Source organism: Haliotis rubra, unplaced genomic scaffold (assembly GCF_003918875.1).
Source record: "Haliotis rubra isolate DU_JTF1 unplaced genomic scaffold, ASM391887v1 Scf2082, whole genome shotgun sequence".
NCBI classification, from domain to species: domain Eukaryota; kingdom Metazoa; phylum Mollusca; class Gastropoda; order Lepetellida; family Haliotidae; genus Haliotis; species Haliotis rubra.
Genome location: NW_025766095.1, coordinates 43679 through 67093, shown reverse-complemented (window position 1 = coordinate 67093; position 23415 = coordinate 43679). Strand labels below are relative to the sequence as shown.

At 42.3% G+C, this 23415-nt stretch overlaps 1 protein-coding gene across 1 annotated transcript; it reads right to left on the bottom strand.

Moving 5' to 3' along the window:
- Positions 1-4218: 4218 nt before the first annotated feature.
- Positions 4219-22823, bottom strand: LOC124276374 (extracellular matrix protein A-like). Its single transcript, XM_046712021.1, has 4 exons — positions 22314-22823; positions 21226-21657; positions 6859-7848; positions 4219-5094 (listed from the first exon to the last, which is right to left on the bottom strand). The coding sequence occupies exons 1-4, from the start codon at positions 22821-22823 to the stop codon at positions 4219-4221; spliced, it is 2808 nt and encodes a 935-aa protein (XP_046567977.1).
- Between the last annotated feature and the right edge of the window lie 592 nt (positions 22824-23415).

The window sequence follows — 23415 nt, the reverse complement described above, 5'->3', positions numbered from 1 at the left end:
TATATGTGAAAAAACAGTACTTAGAGAATACCGTTATACAAAAGCAACTTGCAGTGTCTACGTTTAGCTTATGACATCACATGGAAGCACAGTATTTTAAAATATTTACCTGAGTTTGGTTTGCGGGACTCATTGCCTCAATTTATATCCAACGTTTTAAAGTTACAGGCAATTTCAAGTCCGTGTGGGTTCTACCCTGTCATATCATTATAATCAGGAGCAAGGTGTCCCACAAGGAAGTATGTTGTCTGCCACTCTGTTCAGCAAACATTATTAGCAATTAGTTTATCAAACGTTTTTAATAATTCCATTGATAGATAATTTTCATATTTTCCTGTCGTCGGAAAAGCATGTATACTATTAAAAGGCAACTCCTATTGTGTTTACATAAAATCGTTCAATGGTGTTTGGAAAATGGATATCAATTTTCAAACTACAAAACTACATAATAAAAACATAGCAAAGATCCGGAAGTGTTTTTAGATGAAACTCTATTAACGTTGTAAAGGAAAGTAAGTTTCTTGATATCATTTTCGATCTCCTTTTGACCTTTTGTCCTCTTTTGTCCTCATATAAAATCTGTGAAAATAAATGCCTGGATATCTATGTATGTAAGTGGGGTGGGGGTGGTGTGTGTGTGTGGGGGAGCATACTCCTCAACAAAACAGACCACTGATCCGATCTGAACGTGATAACGGCTGATTCATTTTTGGTGGAGCTTGTAAAAACAATTGAAAAGTAGCAGATTCTATTCATCATGAAGGAGGCTTTCCTTGGAGCCTTCGGAACTTCACGTATTCATTGTTCATATGTGGAGCTTGATGGGCCGCCCTTGAAACTACCCTGACTTAAATTATCTTTACAGAATATGACTGTGTTGAATTTTCTTATCAGAAGGGATAAATATTTCAATGCTAAAACTTTTAAGGATCTTCTTAGTAACGTTAATTCTCATTTAATTATTGAATTTTTAAAAGAAATAGAACTGATAGATGAATTTTGATTAATCTAGTTTGTAGATAAATGCATTTTTAGTATTGGTGATTTAAAATAGAAACTGAATTTGTGAATGGCTGTACCTGCGAAGGGGGTTGACGAAGCATAGAATTATTGTCCTCTTGAGAGGGTACGTAAGTCCCAAAACATTTGAAGTAAATTTAAGTCTACCAGGTTTTTGATCGTAGTATTTTTTGTTATTTTAATGTATGGCTGAATCTCAGCATAAACGCCAATGGCTGAAGGGATAGTGTAAATCCAGCTAGGGTCCATGCAGGTAGCAAAAGTAATGTAAGTCCCCATGGACCCTAGTATGGTGATCTACCTTCAGTTTTTGGTGATAAATAGCCTATTGGTCTCCTACTTTTAAAGATATAGCCTAGCTAGTTTTAACCCATTTTGTGATAATCTAGTCATTTCACTGTCTTTCGTTGACAGGGTTTTATATATCATATGTATGTTTTATAAAGTTTTATGGCGATCTACCTTCGTTTGTTGGCGGTTGTTGTATACTGTGTTGTTTAGAAAATGACCGCCTCCGTGGTGTAGTGGTTAGAGCGTCCGCTCAGAGAGCGGAAGGTTGCAGGTTCGATCCCCGACCGCGTCATACCAAAAGGCGTTAAAATATGGTACTTGTTGGTCCCTACCTGGCGCTAGGCATTAATGAGTACAACAAGGACTGGTCGGCTCGGAGTCAGTATAATGTGTCTGAGTGGGGTATTCATGCTTCACTGCGGCGTGGTATCTCAGTGGGCTAGCATTATAAAACCAGCTTATGTCTGGGCTAGTACAAGCAGCCGCACATACACATACACACGCATGCACGTCGTCATATGAGCGAAGTATTCTAAAGCACGACGTTAAACCGAATTTCAATAGTCAGGTCAATAGTGATCAAAAGCTGTTTAGATCACAATAAGGTATTGTTCACCAACTGTCTCTAAGTCTCGGCATTAAATACTATTTTTTTATTATGAAGTTATAAATTTAAATTTTACAGAAACATGCACACGAATCCATAGTGAATGCTGCGAGTTACGTTAAGAGATCTAGGTGAGCGCAGGAAGCACAAGTTGTGTTCCATGCCTTCTATATGTATGTGTCAGGAAGTGTCAGGACGTTTGGTGGTAGTATCGGTTCATGTGTATGGAGCAAGTATGAGCGCATCATTTAGGAGTGAAGCCTGCTGTGTGTTGAAGACGTATGGACACTGAAGAGTAGATACCACGTAATGAAATTTGGAACCGAACGCTAAAGAATTCATAGTCCTACCATATTTGAAATGGGTTTCACAAGGAATAAAGGAGCCCCGTTAACCAATCAGAATCAAGCATTTGTCAATGTCATGGTAGATTGTGAAGTAAGTTTTAGGACATGTTCATTTTGCACGAAACAGCGCATGTCCAAGCAGCATATATCAGGTCTACGTTGTGTGGCACGTAGCAGGGCGTCACCCTGTATAAAATATACGGCCATTTTCAAGCATTATGCATCATGTCGGGTCATTTATCAGTGTCAAGGCGTCATTATGTAGCAAGTATCAACTACATTGTTGTGTTTGCAATATCTTGCCGTCATGGCAACGTGTATCAAATCAGTATACTCTTGCTTAAGTCTGTGAGTGGGCGTACTCATAAACCTCAATCCTTGACTTATTGTCCTTGACCACTGAATCACTGCCAATCGTCACACACACTGCGTTATACAATTCAATGTTGTGACAATAAAATAAATAATAGTAATATATTTTATTAGTGTTACGTACAGCTTAGAAGTGAGGGTTCATATACACATATACATATTTACATGTCGTAATATAATACAAGGATAGGCACATGTATTACAAGACAAGTTCGAACCAGCGAACAGGCCAAGAAGTGCCAGGGGACACAGTTCTTCCTGGTATCTTGTCTTCGACTGTTAGACGCTGCACGTTGTTATTTCCATAATAAGTATGTATTCACATCCCATTAATTTGTGTAATATCCCATAATCCAAGCTGGGAATATTAAAAACATCATTTTCCTCATATTTGTCGAATTAAATGTTTAACAACATCTCTAATGTTTAATGTTGTTTGGAATGTTAGGCTGAGTGACTCCCTACTCTGACGCCATTTAAGGTCAGACATGAACCCCACACAGTCTGAAGATATATACATTATGTACATGTGACTACTGGCTCGGAGTCCATTGAGTCACTGAACTAATACCACTCTGATATACACAATACGGTTAGTATTAAAGTGATATGTTATGTGTCAAATACTGACGAATGTGCTATTCATATATTGGTGTTTTGTCACCTATACATGATAGAGCGCTATTCCAGGTTCATATGAATATATGGTAATTACAACATATGGTTTTCTTGTCAGGTGAATGTCGATTTGATATTTTAGAATCTGGAAACTTGAAGTCAAGTGTTCTGTCACCACATCTGATGGACACAGTAAGCCCCAATTCCTTTTTCCGAAACAGTTTGAGATACTACATCCTTGACACCTACGTACACAGTGAAATGGATGCTCATACCCAAATCATGTCGTCGACAGTGATGAACATCTGGGCAAGAAGACACCGATGACGTTTACCGGTGATATCCGCTGGTATATGCTTGTATTTGAGACGATAAGGAGGAGAATGATTGTTCACATGGTGTTATCGAATGGTTGGACTTGTGCCAGGAGTGATGACGACAATAGAGAATGTACAGGGGTGGATAGATGCTCAACACCCAGTTTTCACTGACGACGATGATTGCATGGAAGACGATGCTGATGCGACGATTGTGCCAGATGTCGACTGGACAACAGGTGTTGATGTTGGTGTCACTGCCAACGATGACTGCATACAAGACGATACTGAAGTGATTATTGTGGCAGATGTCGACGGAGCAACAGATGTGACAAATTGTGTTACAGTCGACGACGATTGCAATGACGACGATTCTGAAGCAGTGATTGTGGCAGATGTCGTTTGGGTAACAGGCGATGATGATTGAAGAGGAGACGTTGCTGAAACTTGTGTCGAAGTCGATGTTGACTGTATAACTGGAGTTGTGGATTGTGTCACGACCAACGACGATTGCAATGACGAAGACGATGAAGCAGCAATTGTCGCAGATGTTGACTGGGCAACAGATGATGTCGTAGGTGTCACTACCGTCGATGATTGTATGAAAGATATTACCGATGTTTGCCCTGAGACAGACGTCGACTGTTCAGCAGATAATACAGATTGTGTCACAGCAAACGATAATTGCAATGACGACGATGCCGAAGCTGCGATTGTGGCAGATGTCGACTGGGCAACGGGCGTCGATGGTGATGCTGAGGCAGCGATTGTAGCTGACAATGATGTTGAAGCAGTGGTTGTAGCAGACGCCGACTGGCCAACAGGCGTTGGGGATGATGCAGAAGTAGAGACTGTAACAGAAGTCAACTGGACAACAGGTGTTGTAGATTGTGTGAAACCTGACGATGACGTTGTAGGAGTGATTGAAGCAGACGCCGACTGGACAACAGGCGTTGGATATCGTGTTACAGCTGACGATGATGTTGAAGCAGTGATTGTAGCAGACGTCGACTGGACAACAGGCATTGTAGATTGTGTTACAACTGACGATGATCCTGAAGCTGTGATTGCGGCAGACGTCGACTGGGCAACCGGCGTTGTAGATTGTGTTACAGCTGACGATGATCCTAAAGCAGCGACTGCGCCAGACGTCGACTGGACAACAGGCGTTGAAGATTGTGTCACATCTGACGATGATGTCGAAGGAGTGATTGTAGCGAAGGTCGACTGCACAAAAGGCGTTGAGGGGGATACTGAAGCAGCAATTGTGGCAGACGTCGATTCGGCAACAGACGTTGAGGATGATGCAGAAGTAGCGATTGTAGCAGACGTCGGCTGGGCAACAGGCGTTGTAGATTGTGTTACAGTTAACGATGATGCTGAAGAAGCGATGGCCGCAGACGTCAACTGGACAACAGGTGTTGAAGATTGTGTCACAGCTGACAATGATGTTGAAGCAGCGGTTGTAGAAGACGCCGAGTGGACAACAGATGTTGGAGATTGTGTCACAGCTGACGATGATGTTGTAGGAGTGATTGTAGCTGACGTGGATTGGAAAACAGGTGTTGAAGATTGTGTCATGGTTGACGATGATGCTGAAGCAGTGATTGAAGCAGACGTCACCTGGACGACAGGTGTTGAAGATTGTGTGACGGTTGATGAGGATGTTGGGGGAGTGATTGTAGCAGATGTCGTCTGAGCAATAGGTCCTGGAGATGATGTTGAAGCAGCGATTGTGGCAAACGTCGACTGGACAACAGGTGTTGAAGATTGTGTCACAGCTGACGATGATGTTGAAGCAGCGGTTGTAGAAGACGCCGACTGGACAACAGATGTTGAAGATTGTGTGACACCTGACGATGATGTCGAAGGAGTGGTTGTAGCGAAAGTCGACTGGACAAAAGGTGTTGAGGGGGATACTGAAGCACCAATTGTGGCAGGCGTCGAATCGGCAACAGACGTTGAGGATGAAGCAGAAGTAGCGATTGTAGCAGACGTCGGCTGGGCAACAGGCGTTGTAGATTGTGTTACAGCTGACGATGATGTTGAAGCAGCGGTTGTAGAAGATGCCGACTGTACAACAGATGTTGATGATTGTGTCACAGCTGACAATGATGTTGAAGCAGCGATTGTAGAAGACGCCGACTGGACAACAGATGTTGAAGATTGTGTTACAGCTGACGATGATGTTGAAGCAGCGATTGTAGCAGACGTCGGCTGGGCAACAGGCGTTGTAGATTGTGTTACAGCTGACGATGATGTTGAAGCAGCGGTTGTAGAAGACGCCGACTGGACAACAGATGTTGCAGATTGTGTCACAGCTGACGATGATGTTGTAGGAGTGATTGTAGCTGACTTTGATTGAAGAACAGGTGTTGAAGATTGTGTCATGGTTGACGATAATGCTGAAGCAGTGATTGAAGCAGACGTCACCTGGACGACAGGCGTTGAAGATTGTGTGACGGCTGATGAGGATGTTGAAGAAGAGATTTTAGCAGATGTTGTCTGAGCAACAGGCATTGAGAATGATGGGGAAGCAGCCGTTGTAGGAGAAGACGATTGGGAAACAGACGTTGAAGATGATGCTGAAGCAGTGATTGTAGCAGACAGCGGCTGGGCAACAGGCATCGATGATGATACTGAAGCAATGATTGTAGCAGATGTCGAATGTGCAACAGGTGTTGAAGATGATGCTGAATTAGCGATTGACGCAGACGTCGACTGGACAACAGGCGTTGAAGATTGTGTCACATCTGACGATGATGTCAAAGGAGTGATTGTAGCAAAAGTCGACTGGACAAAAGGCGTTGAGGGGGATACTGAAGCAGCAATTGTGGCAGACGTCGATTCGGCAACAGACGTTGAGGATGATGCAGAAGTAGTGATTGTAGCAGACGTCGGCTGGGCAACAGGCGTTGTAGATTGTGTTACAGTTAACGATGATGCTGAAGAAGCGATGGCCGCAGACGTCAACTGGACAACAGGTGTTGAAGATTGTGTTACAGCTGACAATGATGTTGTAGGAGTGATTGTAGCTGACGTGGATTGGAGAACAGGTGTTGAAGATTGTGTCATGGTTGACGATGATGCTGAAGCAGTGATTGAAGCAGACGTCACCTGGACGACAGGCGTTGAAGATTGTGTGACGGCTGATGAGGATGTTGGGGGAGTAATTGTAGCAGATGTCGTCTGAGCAATAGGTCCTGGAGATGATGTTGAAGCAGCGATTGTGGCAAACGTCGACTGGACAACAGGTGTTGAAGATTGTGTCACAGCTGACGATGATGTTGAAGCAGCGGTTGTAGAAGACGCCGACTGGACAACAGATGTTGAAGATTGTGTGACACCTGACGATGATGTCGAAGGAGTGGTTGTAGCGAAAGTCGACTGGACAAAAGGTGTTGAGGGGGATACTGAAGCACCAATTGTGGCAGGCGTCGAATCGGCAACAGACGTTGAGGATGATGCAGAAGTAGCGATTGTAGCAGACGTCGGCTGGGCAACAGGCGTTGTAGATTGTGTTACAGCTGACGATGATGTTGAAGCAGCGGTTGTAGAAGACGCCGACTGTACAACAGATGTTGATGATTGTGTCACAGCTGACAATGATGTTGAAGTAGCGGTTGTAGAAGACGCCGACTGGACAACAGATGTTGGAGATTGTGTTACAGCTGACAATGATGTTGTAGGAGTGATTGTAGCTGACGTGGATTGGAGAACAGGTGTTGAAGATTGTGTCATGGTTGACGATGATGCTGAAGCAGTGATTGAAGCAGACGTCACCTGGACGACAGGTGTTGAAGATTGTGTGACGGCTGATGAGGATGTTGGGGGAGTGATTGTAGCAGATGTCGTCTGAGCAACAGGTGTTGAAGATGATGTTGAAGCAGCGATTGTGGCAAACTTCGACTGGACAACAGGTGTTAAAGATTGTGTCACAGCTGGCGATGATGTTGAAGCAGCGATTGTAGAAGACGTCGACTGGACAACAGATGTTGAAGATTGTGTGACACCTGACGATGATGTCGAAGGAGTGGTTGTAGCGAAAGTCGACTGCACAAACGGCGTTGAGGGGGATACTGAAGCAGCAATTGTGGCAGACGTCGAATCGGCAACAGACGTTGAGGATGATGCAGAAGTAGCGATTGTAGCAGACGTCGGCTGGGCAACAGGCGTTGTAGATTGTGTTACAGCTGACGATGATGTTGAAGAAGCGGTTGTAGAAGATGCCGACTGGACAACAGATGTTGGGGATTGTGTTACAGCTGACGATGATGTTGTAGGAGTGATTGTAGGTGACATGGATTGGAGAACAGGTGTTGGAGATTGTGTGACGGCTGATGAGGATGTTGAAGGAGTGATTGTAGCAGATGTTGTCTGAGCAACAGGCATTGAGGATGATGGGGAAGCAGCCGTTGTGGGAGAAGTCGATTGGGAAACAGACGTTGAAGATGATGCTGAAGCAGTGATTGTTGCAGACGTCGACTGGGCAACAGGCGTTGAGGATGATAGTGGAGCAGTGATTGTGGCAGATGTCGTTTGTGCAACAGGTGTTGAAGATGATGTTGAAGCAGCGATTGTGGCAGACGTCGTCTGTGCAACAGGTGTTGGAGATGATAGTGAATTAGCGATTGTCGCAGACATCGACTGGGCAACAGAAGATGAGGATGATGCTGTAGCAGCAATTGTAGCTGACGCCATCTGGGCAACAGGTGTTGAAGATGATTCTAGGGATGCGATTCTGGCTGACGTCGTCTGTGCAACAGGCGTTGAGGATGATGCTGAGGTAGCTATTGTGGCAGATGTTGACTCGGCAATAGGCGTTGAATATGATGCTGAAGCAGCGATTGTGGCAGATGTCGACTTAACAACAGGCGTTGAAGATATCGCTGAAGCTGCGATTGTAGTAGATGTCGACTGAACAACAGGCGTTGAAGATATCGCTGAAGCTGCGATTGTAGTAGATGTCACAGAGGCTGTTGAAGGTGACTCTGTTGATGTAGATGATATCTGCATTGAAGCGGAAACTGTGGCAGAGGACGACTGAACTGTTGATGATGATGGAGTATTGGTGGTTGATGCGGTGGAAGCAGGTTTAGGAGGACAGAGTACGACAGATGATGAATCGCTAGATGTCGAATGTAAAATCCCACATTCTCTTTTTGAGTCGACATTTAAAGTTCCGATTTTTCCATCTTTCGATTGCTCAATGATAAACTGAGCCAAGACGTCACTGAACATTTCTCCCAAGTTGGATGCTACTCGTGGTACTACTATCTCGTAGATAAAGATCAAACTGCCGTTTCTGGAAAGAAAGTATTCTCAAATTATTGTTAAGAATCTGGAATGAGATCTTTGGAATGGAGATCTTTGGAATTTGTAATGAGATGTATGTATGGAATCCTTTGAAACTATATGTACATACATGTAAACGGACGTTCTAATCACAAATATTCAACATTTCATCAGGCTGATATTGTCCACCACATTTTGACATATACGTCATTTCTGATGTTCTGGTCGTGTTTTCAATAATATCTGTCCAGAATATACAGCAACAACAAAACGTTACCTTGGATGTGTTGTCAAAAACATGTTTCCATTTCATTAATTAACATATAAATTTTCGAATTCCAAGAATCCACACAAACCCCCGTCCAAACTTCGCCATCAAGAAAATTAAATGATAACGTGCAAAGGGGCAGGGAAATTTAATTCATGTATTTACATAGAACCGGATGACACGTACATACAACCAGATTTGCTGCTGATCTTACCTTATTTCCAATACATTACAGGTATAGTCCTTGCCCTTCAATGGGGAACCGTCAACGAGTAACGTCTCCTTCATCTGTAAGAAGAACGCTCCATTGTCACAGGGGGCCATATATATTCAGTATATTAAGCTAAAGCGTCGTTGTTTCCTTTGGCCATATCTAAGATAACGTAATATGTAAGTAGGATATTGGTTCACTATTTGTAAACGTCATAATTTGATAATTATTATATTGCTTGTCGGTTTGATTAATTCATCATACCTGGTTGCAGAATTCTGCGGCTTCCGCCTTAAACTGAGGACTTGAGGGATCGGCGAGTTCAGGCGTGTACGTCTTATCCGTCACTCGGAAACTGGACTGTAGGCGTGCTGGAAACAAGAGGTCATGATTAGAACGTGGGGATACCTCAGGGTCACACAATCAGCTATCTCAGTTCATTGTTATATCATACAGCTAGATAGTTGTGCTGCCATAGGGCCCTGTTTAGGCCTTCAGCTTTCTAATGCTTGGTGTAAGAGGCGACTGAATTAGGTCAGCCTCGGCCACGGCGATCATAACGTCAATCACAGGTCAGCCTAGCCCGGGTCATGCAAACCATTGTGATAAAACAGACATACGTTCACTGACTTGACCAGCGTTGTGAGTACCATTATCTCGTATCTGTACTGCAGTCAAGGTTGTACTTGGTGGATGTAGACTTGGTGAGTTTTATTCATTGTTTACAAGCGTCAATTTTGGTTTGGTTTTGTAGCCGATTCGGAACACAAAGCTTCATTACTTCCTGATCATTATTTTCAGTTTGTATATTTATATAACCTCTGAATTTTCGGGAACATATCTTCAGCGAGATGGGGGGGGATAGGATGGGTGGTGAGTGTTTCTTTCTTTCTTAATTTTTCTTAGTAGCTAATGTACTTACCTACTGGAGTTGGTTCGGATGGCTTCTGGGTAACTGAAACGTTCATCACAAATGGAGTTATATAGTATTTTCTTCAGATAAAAAACATGGGTAACGTCGATCGAAATATAAGGATTTTAATGAACACAAAACGTATGCAAAAGTATGGCATGCATGAACTTTCTATTTGGAAGTTAGAGAGTTCTTGACAACAGCTTGTGACGTAAATCTGTATTTTCTAAGTATTACAACATCGTTACAGGTGACTGTCAATGTACACTCACGGATGATGGGCACACTGATGGAGCTGACGATGATACCGACGAGGAGAAAAAGGAGGATAACGAACATGCAGATTTTCCGGTTGGATCTCCTGTTCGCTGAGTCGTCACTGGAGGTGTCGGTAGTGCTGGCACCATCCTTTTCAGAGTGAAACGTCGGCACAGGCATCACAACATCACTGCTCCGAGGTGTGTGGTAGAACCTGTTGGCACCTTGAATTTCCTCCCAGTCCACATCGTTATCGTATGCCAGCATAGGGTTGAAGTACTTGTCCTCCTTTGCGTTGAGGTCCTCAAAACCTGAATTGAGGTTCGACAGATGTGGCCACTGAAAATAATAGAGTGAACGATTATGTCTTAAGTGCAGTTGAATCGCGAGGTTATACGAAGACAGTAAGGCAGATTTTAGACGTGTAAAATCTGAAGATGACCTCAGATGCCCTGACTGAAGACTGATGTCAGTGTTGGTAGCCGGGGTGTACGCTATAGCTTGTATTACTTGGCCCCAATCGTAGGCTGTGGTCTATGTCAGGTATGTCGTTGTTGTTGTAATAAACGTGCAATAAATGGCAATGTTATTAATGTCTGCGTCTAAATATAACACACGTATTTTCGGACAGGTGTTTCCTTGTCCAAGGCAAGATTTATTCTAACACTGTAAGGTATCTGAAATACCTGACCGATGACGCCTGTACATGTAAGAATATACTGTTGTTGGTAGGGTTTTAATAATTCATTTTAAATAATTAAGATGAATTAAATGTTGAACTAGATTTTTTAGCTTCCTGGTGTACATTGTGAGTAGACAGATTTTGCCAAGCGTAATAGTATCAGTTAATAGTGTTGGAGATAATAGTGTTGGAGATAGTAACCTAAGACAAATAATTTGAGATGATCACTGGAAAAAAGTCCACATTTACAAGCTTGTAAATGTTGTAAAGATGAGGTTTACAAGACATTTACAATTTTGGAAAGATGAGGTTTGCAAGACATTTACAATTTTGGAAATATGAGATTTACAAAAAAATACAATTTTGGAAATGTCCACAGTGGGAGATAACTGGAGGGTGATGGTAAATGATTGTTGTACGCTCCAAGGCCTAATCCCTTGTTAATTGATGAGTGAGTCAAGTCAGTTAAGATTCACCAATTAACAAGGCCTACTGCCGATTACAATGGGCGTTGTGTCCTCAATGCAGGTTTTAACATTTTCGAAACAATTATGATTATCCTTTGTCGCGGGTGTCCCTACAGTGACTTGTTTATATCAATACATCAAAAGATGAACATGCAGATGTCGCTTCAAGCCTTTTAAGAACCGCATTAAACAGCAAGCGACTCAAACTATTGTCATATAAGTGGTAATAATTCCTGAACATTAGAGATTTTGGAATTTAATGCTTTCATACACTAGAATCTCATAAACTATTTCTTTCTGTGAGATGATATGAACTGTGATATGAACTTGTGTACTGATTTCTCTAGAACTTATTTAATTTGATCTAAACATTCTGTCACCTTTGCTTGTAAATTACCAAATTAATTTGTTACGCTATGATGCAAATTTATTTAAGAAGGAAATCATTGTGTGTTTTGTTTTGTTTTGTGTGCTTGTTTGTTTGTTGTTGTTTTTCTTGTTGTTTGTTTTTGTTTTTTTGGGGTTTTGGTTTTGGTTTTGTTTTGTTTTGTTTTTTATTTTTTATTATTTTATTATTTTATCATTTTTTTTATCATTTTTTTTTTTTTTTTTGATTTTTTTGGGGGTGGTGGGCCTCAAACCGCCCGTGTGTGGACAAGATAATCAATTATCTATTAACAATTTCATGATATTTCGTGAATGCACCAATTGTATAACACTGTCTCTGAGCACAAACCCAAACGGCCGATCCCTTGTGGCAGGTGTCAATAATTAGTTTTACGCCGCACTTAAGCAATATTCCAGCTATAAGGCGGTGGTCTGTAAATAATCGAGTCTGGACCAGACAATCCAGTGATCAACAGCATGAGCATCGATTTACACAATTGGGAAGTTACACTAATATATAGAATTGGTTCCTTGTTGACCGCATATGACGGTAAATAGAAAACATTTGCTTTAAACACGATCCCAACTTTCAAACATGTATCTCTCCACGTGTCAGATGCAGTTACATTAAAATAAAGCACAAATGGTTAATATTAAAATACGGCTTATTCCTGCAGTTCTCATGAATAAATATATCACATGCAACATGCGTTATGTATATCAACAATAAGAACTCGAACAGAACAAAAGATGCGTGAAATAGTTAAGTCTGTCCATTCATGGGGATCCTTGGGAAAATGAGTAATTGAAAGAAGTAGTGGTAAAATCCTTCCTAAATCTACAAAAATTTACAAGCTTGTAAATATCATCTTTACAGTTTTGGAACTCTTTGTATATATTGTATTTACAGATTGTAATTTTTTGTAAATCACCACTCTTTTCTTGTGGATTTGGGGTGGTATATGCGAGGGGCGTTCAAAAAGTAATCAGCCTAAGTATATTCTCGTTGTCAAATGTTTGAAAAGCTTCTATTTTATTTTGAAGAAACTATTAGCAAATCCATATCCAAAGTTTCACATATGTGGGTAATGTGGATACCGAGATATTAGTCATCACAACACATTGGGGTATGATATTTCTTTAAAACATTGCAGAAAATGAAAAACTGTCTGTCGTTTGGTACAATATGTTGAGAGTTGACACCAGTGTGACCATTGCTTTGTATGCTCTTTAATATCTAAGTTTGATTCTTGCGGACTTCTGCTCAAACACACAAAATGTTTCTTGCATATTTTGATTCTTGAAATTACCGATGCATTTATTGCAGATTTTGCGTTCTTTGGGGGGTACAAGGATAAAAAGTCAAACAAAATTGGGATCGTGAGGCTGGAACATAGCAAAACCAATAAATTTTGAACAAATAAAACAAAAAAACACTTAATATGCTATGACATTATGATGTTTCATGAAGTTAATTAAACTTCATGTTCAATGTTATTAAACGTTGGTTAAAATATTTTTGCTATCATCCATTAAAACCATTCTCTCAAACTCTTCGTTTGGTTGTTGCTCATTAAAATCATTCTCTTAATTTCTAAGTGTTTGGCCTGGTCCATTGTATGAAATAGGTAACAGGCAGGAGATTAGCAGTTTCACTGGGCCATGAACTTTGTTGTTATAAGCTGTAGGGGTTATGGGCTTTGGGAGGTTACCCGTCAATGTGTAGAACCTTAAGCGTGGCTAAAGCTGAAGCACCAATTCATGGCAACTATGCCGAAACAGTGGACACTATTACGGCCACATTCAGTTCGTCTCCAGTACTCACAGATGCTTCGTGGACATGGACTTATTGGTATAACAAGCTAATAGTAGGTCCACATGGCCAGCTGGGGACAGCAGACTGTCTCTAGTGACTTACCCTGTCGTGGAAGCGGGATCTCCAAGCAGTCATATTTTGTCTCTTTGACGAGTATGTCACTGATATCTGTTCTGGACTTGTAATGGTCGGCTCTCCTCTTCACCTATCTTCGCCGAGACACCTTTCTCTGATCACAAGGAACCCAAATGAATCAGACGACAACAAATTGTTGTTTTCATTAACACTCTAGCAATGAAAATCATAAAATAACAGAAAACCGTTTAGCACTGGCCCATCTATTGTATTGCTGAGACGGGTAGAAGGTGCAACCAGGATGCAGTGAGTGTACACATGTAGACTTGGTGTATTTATACTGGTTATAAATAGCTCGTTATAGCTCGTTACCAACGGTTAGTTTGACATGTTGACTAGACTTAATTGGTCGGTGCAGTAGCAGTGACGCTCGAATGATGCTGCTATTAACTCACTGAGCGACATTGCGACAGTCATACGCTTCCTCTAATATTTGTGGAACCAAAGGTAACGGCATTGACGTTCCTTCCTCCGGCGTAGCTGTCGTCCATTATCCGTGAGGTACCACATTCTCTCGTAATGTATACATACTTATATCAAACTGTGTTTTGCATCTAAGTTCATTGCTAGTGGGTTATATAAACCTATTGTTGTCAAGGTAACGATAATCCTAAAAGTGTGACGCTCTAGTGACATCCAGCCAACTGCATGTTGGATGTGAAATGGATAGGATGTGTCGACCTGTATCCACAGTAGATCCTCGTGTTGTGATGGATTCGCGAAGTCTTGTGACGTCAACTTTATCGAGATCAGAAGAGAGATTCCCCTCAGAGTTAGACCTTGAAATCCATAGACGTCGTGGCAGAGGGTACCAACAATTCATTGGGTAAATTCAGACAAGGGTATGCCACCATGCCATTTACCTTTTTGTAGGAATTTTGATGCGTGGTTGACGACCGTAATCCTGGTTCGTTCATCCGAGTTCAGTGGTGGACATGATGTGGTGGATGTCGTTGCAGATGATGATGTTGTTGCAGATGCTGTCTTTGATGACGTTGAATCTGACAGGCTCATGCAATTGTTTTCCAATGCATTAAGTTTTGGTGCTTTATTTCCCGTGAATGGGTAATTATCTTTATTCCGGTAAAAGGCCTATAGTACACTATATACATTTGCGTTCAAGGAACAATACGCGTTCTATGCACAAATGCGTAGAAAATATACATGGACAGGTTTTCGATTTCTTTAGTATTTAAACTGTTTAGCAGTAATGAAAACTTAAGCCTATTTGGATGGACATAATATTTTTCTCTTATATATTTGCTTCGAAGATTACTGTAGTTAGGGCATACAAGAAGAAAATGATACTCATCTTCAATTGCATTTGAATTACATAATTGACAAATTCTATGTTCTCTATATTTTACATATCTACCTTTCTCAATTAAAAGTTCATGAGATGAGCATCGGAATCGTGCTAAACTTATTTTATACTTTGTTTACATTTAAACATGATAGATAGAATTCGGTGTGGATATTGTTTTTAAACATTAGGTCACATTTGCTTGAAATAGATAATTTTTCTTGCCAGTTTTGAAAATACATATCTTTTAGTCTTTGAATGTTCATGAATTCAGGATATATTCCAATTTCTTGGTTATGCCAAATATCCCCAAATCCAGTAGAAATAATAGTTGTTTTATATCAGTCACCCAGTTTTTGTGTGCATTTCTGTCATATAAAAGCATCATATTATAACATTTCTTTGGTAGGCGATAGGTTGGCATGTGTAATAACGTTATCCAATACCGAATTACTTTACAATAAGAGTATATATATAAAGGAAACCTGCCACATTCTCCATAGATCATGATATTTGGAGTGTTCTGTTTAACACCCAAAAACGTTTTACAGGCATACAAATGTACCATTTCTAATTTTCATTTCTGTACCATTTCTAATCCCCAAATTTCTGCGCCATATTAAAGAATAGGATATATTTTCACATCAAATATTTTGAAAGATGAATTCATTTGAGATCACCAAGAATATCTATTTGTCTTAGAATTCATAGAAGAACTTTCTGTGCCTGCACTGCTGCATAGTTTGCATGCAATGACCAGGATAATTGATTAGTGAAGTATGCACTAAGATATTTGTAAGGGTGTTGTAGTTTCAAGTTTACAAATTTTATAATACCATTTTTCATTTTCCCTAGTTTTTACCATTTTTAAATACGGCTACTTTTGTTTTATTTACTCTGTATCCCTAAAATTTACACAAATACAAACAGCATATGTCGAAATGACCCACATCGGCCTTACTGGACTTTCAGTGGGTGCGTAACAGGATATCCAGAAAAAGCATGTTTACTCGTAAGAAATCGGGCTAAAAGTACGAATAGCTGCTGAAAACAAGGGATCAGACTATAGACGGCACATAGGTCGTTCAACCGGGTATGACGACGGATCGCCTACTCACCTGGCATGAAATGCATGTGCTGCCTTCTGGCGCAAGGGGTCTTCTCAGAGATATTTAATGCTTGTTCATGTATGTCGATTATGTCTCATCTATTGATTAACATCTTATGTGTATTTCTGTATTAAGGGGTCCGTTGAGATATGTAAAAGAGTATGATACCCATAGAATGCTTTATTCAGCCATTGTCTCCGAATATATAGATGGCATGACCACCCAAAGATCGACAGGGCTGAATATTATTTGTAAATTGTTATGACATACCGTTTACTTCTCAATATAATTCCCCTAAAGGGTTATCTATCTTATCTGATATCCCCATCCCCAAGCCCGACCCCAACCACCGTCTGCGACACCCGTCCAGGTTTTGCTTTTGAGACGACCCTCCTACCTGTTTGCTTTTATAGTGATAGTGAGACACCATGGAGCTACATCCTTTAATAGTACGTCGCATCACCTGAATAGAGAAGTTGTTTATCCATAAATTTTGTCCTTACCTGTTGTTGATTTTTTTTAAAACTAATATGATCAATTACAACCTTCGATTGATTTGTTTCTTAAATAGATATAAACTGACAGATTAAATTAGCAACTGAGATAGTTGGTAGCTGTATCCTCAAGGGGGGTTAAAGTATTCTACAACTAGTAAAATTATTGTTCTCTACGTAAGAATATGTATTAGGTATTCAATCGTAGAATATAATGTAGTAATTATTCGTGGCGAGCTGTGTGAATAATCGCCAACATCTGAGGGGACGGAGTAAATCCAGCTGGGGACCATTCAGGAAGCAAAGTGAATGTAAGTCTCCATGGTGTCTAGTATGGAGATCTACCTTCGGTTGTTGGCGATACATAACCCGTTTCTGTATTGTGTTGTGGAGAAAATATTATTGTATTGTTACTTGCTAGTTTAAATCTAAAGCTGTGATATTCTAGTTATTTTATTGTCCTTTTTTGACAGGTTTTCATATCGTTGAAGATTTATTTCTTTTTATGAATAATAGGTCTCATCGTCATTATATGGCTGAAAATACTGCCAATGTGACTTTAGGTTTTAACTCACTCACTCATCCCTCGTTTCGTGTGATTAAAGCCCTGCTTTAGATGCTGCAACTGTGACATCAAATGTGTGGTCCCTATGGCATCTATGAACCCCTCGGCGACTATCTGGGTCACAGATTTTTCAACCTTTCATTGGATTATGTCTGGCAATGTTGTGTGTAGAAGATCAGATTGTGACGCGACTCTTGGATGCACTTAACTCTGATCTGTTCAGCCACATCCGGGGGTCAATTGTCTGTCCTTGAGCAAGTTCTGGACCTGGAGCATGGCACATACGCATCCACCATGTTCGAACAAACGTACTGATAACATGCGTCATGACAATGCACCTGAATCGTTATCGATCATCATAACTGCAGCGACTGGCCCGACCGTGTTTTGTTTAGTTGTATAAAAATATTCCAATTTAGTACTGTTTGTGAAGCCCAATGTCAGTACAGATCCCACATGAGTTAACAGTCAGTCTGTGGCATGCATGGGGGATGAGGCGCTGAGACGTGATGAATGACACCATGAAATAGGTCAATAGTGATCAAAAGCTGTTTAGATCACAATAAGGTATTGTTGACCAACTATCGCTAGATCTCAGCACTAAATACTAATATTTATTATGAAGTTATCAATTGAAATTTAAAGAAACATGCACACGAATACATAGCGAATGCTGCGAGTTACGTTAAGAAATCTTGGGGAGCGCAGGAAGCAAAAGTTGTGTCCCATGCCTTCTACATGTATGTGTCAGGAAGTGTCAGGACGTTTGGTGGAAGTATCGGTTCATGTGTATTGAGCAAGTGTGAGGGCATCATTTAGGAGTGAAGCCTGCTGTGTGTTCGAGATGTATGGACACTGAAGAGTACATGCCACGTATTGTAATTTGGAACCGAACGCTTAAGAATGCATAGTCCTACCATATTTGAAATGGGTTTCACAAGGAATACAGGAGCCCCATTAACCAATCAGAATCAAGCATTTTTCAATGTCATGTCAGATTGTGAAGTAAGTATCAGGACATTTTCATTTTGCACGAAACAGCGCATGTCCAAGCAACATATATCAGGTCTACGTTGTGTGGCACGTAGCAGGTCGTCACCCTGTAGAAAATATACGGCCATTCTCAAGCATAATGTATCATGTCGTATTATTGTGTGTCAGCGTCATTATGTAGCAAGTATCAACTACATTGTTGTATTTGCAATATCTTGCCGTCATGGCAACGTGTATCAAATCAGTATGCTCTTGCTTAAGTCTGTGAGTGGGCGTACTCATAAACCTCAATCCTTGACTCATTGTCCTTGACCACTGAATCACTGCCAATCTTCACACACACTGCGTTATACAATTCAATGTTGTGACAATAAAGTAAATAATAGTAATATATTTTATTAGTGTTACGTACAGCTTAGAAGTGAGGGTTCATATACACATATACATATTTACATGTCGTAATATAATACAAGGAAAGGCACATGTATTACAAGACAAGTTCGAACCAGCGAACAGGCCAGTAAGTGCCAGGGGACACATTTCTTCCTGGTATCTTGTGTCCGACTTTTAGACGCTGCACGTTGTTATTTCCATAATAAGTATGTATTCACATCCTATCAATTTGTGTAATATCCCATAATCCAAGCTGGGGATATTATAAACATCATCTTCCTCATTTTTGTCGAATTAAATGTATAACAACATCTCCAATGTTCAATATTTTTTGGAATGTTAGGTGGAGTGACTCCCTACTCTGACGCCATTTAAGGTGAGACATGAACCCCACACAGTCTGAAGATATATACATTATGTACATGTGACTACTGGCTCGGAGTCCATTGAGTCACTGAAATAATACCATTCTGATATACACAATACTGTTAGTATTAAAGTGATATGTTATGTGTCAAATACTGACGCATGTGCTATTCATATATTGGTGTTTTGTCACCTGTACATGATAGAGCGATACTCCAGGTTCATATGAATATATGGTAATTACAACATATGGCTTTCTTGTCAGGTGAATGTCGATTCGATATTTTAGAATCTGGAAACCTGAAGTCAAGTGTTCTGTCACCACATCTGATGGACACAGTAAGCCCCAGTTCCTTTTTCAGAAACAGTTTGAGATACTGCTTCCTTGACACATACGTACACAGTGAAATGGATGCTCAAACCCAAATAATGTCGTCCAAAGTGATAAACATCTGGGCAAGAAGACGCCGATGACGTTTACCGTCCACTGTGCAACCGGTGATATCCAATGGTATATGCTTGTATTTGAGACGATAAGGAGGAGGAGGATTGTTCACATGGTGTTATTGAATGGTTGGACTTGTGCCAGGAGTGATGACGACAATAGAGACTGTACAGGGGTGGATAGATGCTCAACCCTCAAACGATGATGACATGGAAGACAATGCTGACGCGACGATTGTGCCAGATGTCGACTGGACAACAGGTGTTGATGCTGGTGTCACTGACAACGATAACTGCATAGAAGACGACGCTGAAGTGATTATTGTGGTAGCTGTCGATGTAGCAACAGGTGATGAGGACTGTGTTACAGCTGACGTTGATTGCAGTGACGACGATTCGGAAGCAGTGATTGTGGCAGATGTCGTTTGGGTAACAGGCGATGATGACTGAAGAGAAGACGTTGCTGAAAATTGTGTCGAAGTCGATGTTGACTGTATAACTGGAGTTGTGGATTGTGTAACGGGCAACGACGATTGCAATGACGAAGACGATGAAGCAGCAATTGTCGCAGATGTTGACTGGGCAACAGATGATGTCGTAGGTGTCACTACCGACGATGATTGTATAGAAGATATTACAGACGTTTGCTCTGAGACAGACGTCGACTGTTCAGCAGATGATAACTGCAATGACGACGATGTCGAAACTGCGATTGTGGCAGATGTCGACTGGGCAACGGGCGTTGATGATGATGCTGAGGCAGCGATTGTAGCTGACAATGATGTTGAAGGAGTGATTGTAGCAGACACCGACTGGACAACAGGCGTTGAGGGTGATGCAGAAGTAGCGATTGCAACCGACGTCAACTGGGCAACAGGCGTTGAAGATTGTGTGACAGCTGACGATGACGTTGTAGGAGTGATTGTAGCAGACGTCGACTGGACAACAGGCGTTGAAGATTGTGTGACACTTGACGATGATGTAGGAGTGGTTGTAGCAGACGCCGACTGGACAAGAGGTGTTGAAGATTGTGTGACACCCGACGATGATGTTGAAGGAGTGATTGTAGCAGACGCCGACTGGACAACAGGCGTTGAGGGAGATACTGAAGCAGCAATTGTGGCAGACGTCGATTCGGCAACAGACGTTGAGGATGATGCAGAAGTAGCGATTGTAGCAGACGTCGACTGGACAACAGGCGTTGTAGATTGTGTTACAGCTGACGATGATGCTGAAGCAGCGATTGTAGCAGACGTCGACTGGACAACAGGCGTTGTAGATTGTGTTACAGCTGACGATGATGCTGAAGCAGCGGTTGTAGCAGACGCCGACTGAACAACAGGCGTTGAGGGAGATACTGAAGCAGCAATTGTGGCAGACGTCGATTCGGCAACAGACGTTGAGGATGATGCAGAAGTAGCGATTGTAGCAGACGTCGGCTGGGCAACAGGCGTTGAAGATTGTGTGACACCTGACGATGATGTTGTAGGAGTGATTGTAGCAGACGTCGACTGGACAACAGGCGTTGAAGATTGTGTCACAGCTGACGATGATGTTGTAGGAGTGATTGTAGCAGACGTCGACTGGACAACAGGCGTTGAGGGAGATACTGAAGCAGCAATTGTGGCAGACGTCGATTCGGCAACAGACGTTGAGGATGATGCAGAAGTAGCGATTGTAGCAGACGTCGGCTGGACAACAGGCGTTGAAGATTGTGTCACAGCTGACGATGATGTTGTAGGAGTGATTGTAGCAGACGCCGACTGGACAACAGGCGTTGAAGATTGTGTCACAGCTGACGATGATGTTGAAGCAGCGATTGTAGCAGACGTCGACTGGACAACAGGCGTTGAGGGAGATACTGAAGCAGCAATTGTGGCAGACGTCGATTCGGCAACAGACGTTGAGGATGATGCAGAAGTAGCGATTGTAGCAGACGTCGGCTGGGCAACAGGCGTTGACGACTGTGTCACAGCTGACGATGATGTTGTAGCAGCGATTTGTAGCAGACAGACTGGACAACAGGCGTTGAAGATTGCAGACGATGAAGTGAAGTGGTTGTAGCAGACGCCGACTGGACAACAGGTGTTGAAGATTGTGTGACACCTGACGATGATGTTGAAGGATTGATTGTAGCAGACGTCGACTGGACAACAGGCGTTGAGGGAGATACTGAAGCAGCAATTGTGGCAGACGTCGATTCGGCAACAGACGTTGAGGATGATGCAGAAGTAGCGATTGTAGCAGACGTCGGCTGGGCAACAGGCGTTGACGACTGTGCCACAGCTAACGATGATGTTGAAGCAGCGGTTGTAGCAGACGCCGACTGGACAACAGGCGTTGAGGACAACTGAAGCGTTGTAGATCGATGTTACAGACGTGAGGATGATGCAGAAGTAGCGATTGTAGCAGACGTCGGCTGGGCAACAGGCGTTGACGACTGTGTCACAGCTAACGATGATGTTGAAGCAGCGGTTGTAGCAGACGCCGACTGGACAACAGGCGTTGAGGGAGATACTGAAGCAGCAATTGTGGCAGACGTCGATTCGGCAACAGACGTTGAGGATGATGCAGAAGTAGCGATTGTAGCAGACGTCGGCTGGGCAACAGGCGTTGTAGATTGTGTTACAGCTGACGATGATGCTGAAGCAGCGATGGCGGCAGACGTCGACTGGACAACAGGCGTTGACGACTGTGCCACAGCTAACGATGATGTTGAAGCAGCGGTTGTGGCAGACGCCGACTGGACAACAGGCGTTGAGGGAGATGCTGATGCAGCGGATTGCTGAAGCAGACGTCGATTCGGCAACAGACGTTGAGGATGATGCAGCGAGAAGCGATTGTAGCAGACGTCGGCTGACTGGTACAAGATGATGTTGAAGCAGCGGTTGTCGCAGACGTCGACTGGGATGCAGTGCGTTGATTGATGATGCTGAAGCAGTGATTGTAGCAGACGTCGCCTGGAGCAACAGGCGTTGAAGATTGTGTGACGGCTGAGGATGATGCTGAAGGAGTGATTGTAGCAGATGTCGTCTGAGCAACAGGCGTTGAGGATGATAAGGAGGAAGTGATGGCAGCAGACGTCGGCTGGGCAACAGGTGCTGAAGATGATGTTGAAGCAGCGATTGTCGCAGACGTCGACTGGGCAACATGCGTTGAAGATTGTGTGACGGCTGACGAGGATGTTGAAGGAGTGATGGCAGCAGACGTCGACTGGACAACAGGCGTCGAGAATGATGGGGAAGCAGCCGTTGTAGGAGAAGTCGATTGGGAAACAGACGTTGAAGATGATGCTGAATTAGCGATTGTCGCAGACGTCGACTGGGCAACAGGCGATGAGGATGATGCTGTAGCAGCAATTGTAGCGGATGTCGTCTCGGCAATAGGCGTTGAAAATGATGCTGAAGCATCGATTGTGGCAGATGTCGACTGTGCAACAGGCGTTGTGGATGATGCTGAGGCATTGTGACGATGTGTCTCGGCAATAGGCGTTGAAAATGATGCTGAAGCATCGATTGTGGCAGATGTCGACTGGACAACAGGCGTTGAAAATGATGCTGAAGCAGCGATTGTGGCAGATGTCGACTGGACAACAGGCGTTGAAGATATCGCTGAAGCTGCGGTTGTGGCAGATGTCGACTGGACAACAGGCGTTGAAGATATCGCTGAAGCTGCGGTTGTGGTAGATGTCACAGAATCTGTTGATGCAGATGATATCTGCATTGAAGCGGAAACTGTGGCGGA

Coding starts and splice junctions, on each gene's coding strand:
- LOC124276374 (XM_046712021.1), bottom strand. CDS start 22,823: ATGTTGCCCAGTCGACGTCTGCGACAATCGCTGCTTCAACATCATCTT. Junction 21,658..22,313: donor GCCGCCATCGCTGCTTCAGC/ATCATCGTCAGC, acceptor CGCTGCTACAAC/ATCATCGTCAGCTGTGACAC. Junction 7,849..21,225: donor GCTACAATCACTCCTACAAC/ATCATCGTCAGC, acceptor CACTCCTACAAC/ATCATCGTCAGCTGTAACAC.